The sequence below is a fragment of the Cavia porcellus genome, unplaced genomic scaffold, assembly GCF_034190915.1.
Source record: "Cavia porcellus strain 051 isolate PalLab524CR breed Dunkin Hartley unplaced genomic scaffold, mCavPor4.1 scaffold_30, whole genome shotgun sequence".
NCBI classification, from domain to species: Eukaryota; Metazoa; Chordata; class Mammalia; order Rodentia; family Caviidae; genus Cavia; species Cavia porcellus.
The window spans coordinates 38,565,117-38,570,540 of NW_026947513.1; the positions used below are offsets into that span (position 1 = coordinate 38,565,117).

The following is a 5,424-nucleotide window of genomic DNA, read 5'->3' on the forward strand; positions in this document are numbered from 1 at the left end:
TGTGGTTTCCTTGGAACATAGCACCATCATTAAGCAATTCTAGACTCAATGTGTAAAGCTTTTCATTAACTCCTGGAGATTAAATGATATATCCCAAAAGATGATTTAAACCTTGCTTTCCTATTGTCTTTACTAAGATAACAGATATGGAATGGAAAGCAAGATAGGAATGGTTAATATACTTGATTGCAGTGAGCTGTATTAGTATTTTATGAAAAAATTCTGCTTACATTTATATATTTATTCCTACTATTTAAACTTTAGTTTCTAAAAATAACAGTGTGGTATTCCCTTTATGTCTACTGCTTTTATGATTATATATATTATATATGTTTTTCTAATAGGGAATTTTTTTCCTGATCTACTAGGAACTTTTTATGCATAACAATAATGCTGTTTCTTATGAATGAATTTCCTGTCTCCGTGATGTCTGGTTCACATAGAGAAAGCTTCACTCTCACACAGAGAAGAGTCTGCTGTTTGAAAGAACTGAACTCCTAAAGAAATGGAGCCTTTGGATTGTTAAATTGTTTGATTTATACCAATTGTAGACTATTTGGAGAAAAACAAAAACATTCTTTAAAAAAACTTAAGATATCTTGATCAGATGGTTTTTAAACTTGAATTGTGATAGAAAGGAGTTATATTATTTATTCTCTCAAAACTCGTGAAAGAGTAGAAAGTCTTGATTAAATAGCAGTTTTCAAGTATGAATTTAATACTTTATAATTATTTGTTTAAAAATGCAGTGAATCTGATATTGTGCTAAAACTTTAGACATAGTATTGTCAGCTAAACATCAGTTTGTTGACATATTTGGAGCCTAGAAAGCTTAAATATTATGCTCAGAAAGTATAGCTAGAAATGACAATAAATACATAATAGAAATGAATCTGAGTCTCCTAAATCTAAGTACTAACATGTCTCCCACATACCGTGCCAGCTGTAGACAGTCAGAATCAAAATACATAACAATTAGTTTATGGTAAAATTAGATACTGTGATAGATTGATTAGTATTACTAGCAGTCAAAATGATTTTAAGTATAATCAACAAGTAAGAGATAAAATTAAAAGAAAGTATGAGCTGCAACTCATAGACAGGAAATAAATGAACAAATTTCTCTCTATATGCATATATTATATAATATACAAAATATAAATATAGATACAGGGCCTGGTAGAACGTACCTGTAGCTTCAGAATTCTGGGAACTTAGGAAGGAGCACTGAAAGTTCAAACCCACTGTAGGCAACTTAGAATCTTATCTCAAATTAAAAAGATGCAAAAACACCTGGGATATACCTTGGCTCAGTGAAAAAGTCCTGCTTCAATTCCCAGTATAATACATACCTACATACATAGTTAATCAATAAATAAATAAATAAAAGATTGCATCCAGCAGATTAAAAAGGTCTGAGAGAAATCAATCTCAAGTAGTGTAAGATAAAGATTATTAAAAGGCATTTTGAAAAAAATAACTGTTTTTTATGAATGGATATATATTCTTTTATCTTTTAATTTCTCCACAAAAGTATTTATGGCTTGATATTTTGGATTATCTTATCAGGACCTTGGAGGGAACGTTCCATTAGCCTTCAGAAAAAACAAACCATATACATAGGGTCAAAGATGATTGTTTCTTGTGTTATGAGAACAATCTATTTTTTTTTTTGCCCATTAGGGATTTTTTCCAGTTATTCTGACATGACATACCCTGTAATACATGAAGTACATCCTTTAACCAACAGAAAAGGAAGCTGTACCAAATGAGCTGTGCAATTTCAAAAATTTCTTTGAATCCTGACACAATGGCTGTGCTTTAGAGTAATAGGATGTCAAACTTAAAGCAACATGGAAGACTGCTCTGACCAAGTAGATGTTTGGTTCTGAGTTTCCTAAGGCAGGCATTGTTTCAAGTGAATTCCACAGGAAATGTCCAGTCTCTTTCCTGCACGAGCAACTTTCCTACATGATCTACTGCTTCCTCTCTCATTCTCTAGGACAGGAAGTGGGGTCGCTGTCACTGTCAGGTCAGGCACTGTTCAACCAGTGAGTGGCCAGCTGCTCCTCGTTATGCCAGGGCTTCTGGAATACAGTCCAATCACCTTACTTGCTGAATGGATCATATGCAGTCGTGAAGCATGTACCATGAAAAAGCAAGTTTTTGAGAACTAAAATTCAGTGTATTCACAATTTTGAGTGCTGTAAGATGGTAGGACATTTAAACAAAAATTAATAAAAACAACATCCTACATAATTCTTGGCAAGGCATGAAGATGAGAAATAAACTTTCAATCACAAAAGGGATTTACCACCATGTAGGGACTGGGCTGCTTGGGAGTTGATGTGAAAATCAAATCTATTGAGCATCTATACCTGGTAACTGTAGAAACATGATAGAACAAAATAAAATACATCAATTTTTTTTCTTTCGAGAAAAATGGCTCCTAAGGGGCAGCTTGAGGTGAGTTTTTCTCCCATGGCCTTGCCTATTCAGCCATCCAGAGCTTGAACGTCCTATCATATGAGCAAGTGGCTATGAGCTGCCCATCAGAAGAAATGTCCAGACCCATGACTTTGTCTTCGTGGCCTGCCAGAGTCTTCAGTGAAGACCAGCCAGCCTGAGTGGGTCCAGATCTTGGCTGTGTTGTCATAGGCACCAGTGAGCAAGAAGTTCCCATGGATAGGCTCAAACTTGACCCCAGTCACTAAGTTCTGATGGGCAGGGATGGTAGAGATGCAACGCCGCTGTCGAAGGTCCCACACTTTGCAAGTATTGTCACCACTGCCAGTTGCAATGTGGTAGCCATTGGGGGAGAAACTTATTCCGTAGATATCCTTTAGGTGGCCTTCTAGGAACATGATGCAACATCCTGTGCGCAGGTCCCAAATTCGACCAAATGCATCCAGGCCCCCAGTGCCAGCCAAAGAACCATCTTGATGGAAGGCAATGTCATATACACCCATGTTATGACCCTCCTGATGCAGGATTTCCTCTTGAGCCTCCAAATCCCATAAGCGCCATGAACGATCATAGCAGGTGGTGCCCAGGAAACGTCCTGATGGGTGCCACATTATTCGGGCTACATGCATGGTATGGCCTTCAATATCTGCCACTGGTTCATCACTGTCAAGACTCCAGAGCTTCATAGACCCATCAGCAGCACAAGAGGCCAGGTTGACATCTTTCTGATCCAATGACACAGTGGACTTGGGATGAAATACAATTGCTCCTACATTTGTATTATGACCTCGAAGAGTGTGAAGGAGGTTACAATCTGGAACAGACCAGAGCTTGCAAAGCCCACTCCAACAAGCTGTGGCCAGCATTTTGGAATTGGGACTAAAGTGACAGTAGGAGATAGGCAGATCATCCCCAATTTGGCTGCAGAAATTATTCAAAGACCTGTGGGATTTGTGCAGCTCTTGCGTCTGGGATGTTCTAGCTGTCTCAGGAATCTCTTTATGGAGACGGGCCTCTTCCAAGCGTTTCATTGCCCTGGGCAGTGAATAATTAGCAATCCACAGTCTAGCCACCTTCAGGATGTTTGGTCCTTGATGGTACCAGGTTTGCTGATACTCTTCTTTGGACTTCTTAGATTTCTCATCATCTTTTTCTGTCTTTTTTAAGGCATCAGTACCAACCACTGAGAGAATATTTCTTAACCTTTCTCTTCTTTCAGCAGGGCCCTCTCCAAAAAGTGTGATGGGTTCCTCCAAGGGTCTGAGGCAAGCCTTGACTTCTGAGTCATCTGTGGAAACGTTGATTTGTCGAGCTCGCTTCCTTCTTTCAAACTCAGCCAATACTTCTGCCTGCCACTCACTGATGGATTCTTCAATTTCAAATACCTCTCCAGAAGTTATATTAATATTTCCTGCTTCAATGCCTGCTTTAAGTCCTCCTTTTCCCAAAATTCCAGACTCTCCCTTGGCAAGGCGTTCCCTTTCCTTGTCTTCCAAACTTCCATAATAGATGTGTGGTTTCTTCACAACAGGAGCAACGAAGTCATCAGGTGCTCTGGTTTTGGTTGCTGTGGAAGAGGCTCGCAAAGAAGCCATGCCGGGCTCTGGAGCCGGGAAACCTCTGAGAAAGCCTCCTCCTAAGTTTCAGACAGTCCACTGCCGAGAAGAACAATCTCAATAGCAAATTATTCCATAAAAGCTCTTACTTTATTGCAACATAATGTCCCATTTTTAAGAGGTGGAATATTTATCTTGTCTGTGAAACTGTTTATAATAACATAGAAAATGATCTCATTTCTATTATTTTATCAGGGCATACTAATTATATGGAATAATCAATTGCATTACAACATTTTTACACATGCAAATAACATTTGTATAATTTTAACTCTCTTATTTCACAGCCCTACTCTTCCATTTTCTGCTCCTCTGATCCTATTCATCTTCTGTAATAATAGTTTGTTTTCCTCTTTCATATTGAGATTTATCCTGTACATTCCACATATGAGAGTTATACCTTCTTTCTGTCTCTCACTCACTTCAGATATCATGATGACTAGCTATATCTATTTTCTTGCAAATTCCATAATTTTCACTTTTTTCTTTATGACTGAATAATGTCTCTATCTATCTATCTATCTATCTATCTATCTATCTAAATATATAAAACTTTTATATATCCATTAAGCTAGTCTTGATTTTAAGTCTGAATTCATAGCTTGGCTCTTTTAAATAATGTCATAATTGACATAGATATTTGTGGATTTTTATTATCTGTTCACTTATCTTCCTGTAAATATATGCCAAATTGTGGTACAGCTAAATTATATTGCAGTTCTATTTTTAGTTTTCTTTTTATTTTAAAGAGGATAAAACCAAGAGAAATAAAACACAATAAAAGCAGTCAAAATAAACCAGTGAAAGTGATACAGGACTTTAAAACAATATGAAATCAACAATAGTTACCATAATGCCTCTTGTTGTCTTCAAAATAGCTGCAAGTACTTTAGACATAATAAAAAATCAAACAGAACAGAATATTTTAGAAGCAATTAAAACAAAACAATAAATACAATAAAGGGCTTCAAAATAAGGCAAGAGTAAATCCAGAATGTTGATCATAATATATCTTGCTATCTTTGAAACAGCTGTGCATACCATCAGACGTAACAAAATCAGACCAAGTAGAACAGAACAAAACCTAACCCAACAAAACAATGAAAACAATACAGGACTTCAAAATAAGACAGTAGGAATCAATAGTGGCTACCACCCACAGAAGAAGATCTTTCTTAGATGTCACACTCATACCGCTATTCTCTGGACTTACGATCAGACCACTGGCCCTAGACCTGCAAAGTCAGTGAAATACCAAACACTACAAGCATAAAATTGCATTTCACCTCAACAACTATCATCAAAGCCTGTGTTCTTCTCAGCTAGTTGCTTATATGAGGAC

The 5,424-nt window shown here is 37.0% G+C and overlaps 1 protein-coding gene across 1 annotated transcript; it reads right to left on the reverse strand.

The window, feature by feature from the left end:
- Nucleotides 1-1,663: 1,663 nt before the first annotated feature.
- LOC100723338 (U4/U6 small nuclear ribonucleoprotein Prp4-like) lies at nucleotides 1,664-4,070 on the reverse strand. The gene is given in 2 exon segments (XM_063240467.1): nucleotides 1,664-2,623; nucleotides 2,625-4,070. Coding segments are annotated over 2 exon segments (1,569 nt in total). The 5' UTR covers nucleotides 4,062-4,070; the 3' UTR covers nucleotides 1,664-2,491.
- Nucleotides 4,071-5,424: the final 1,354 nt, after the last annotated feature.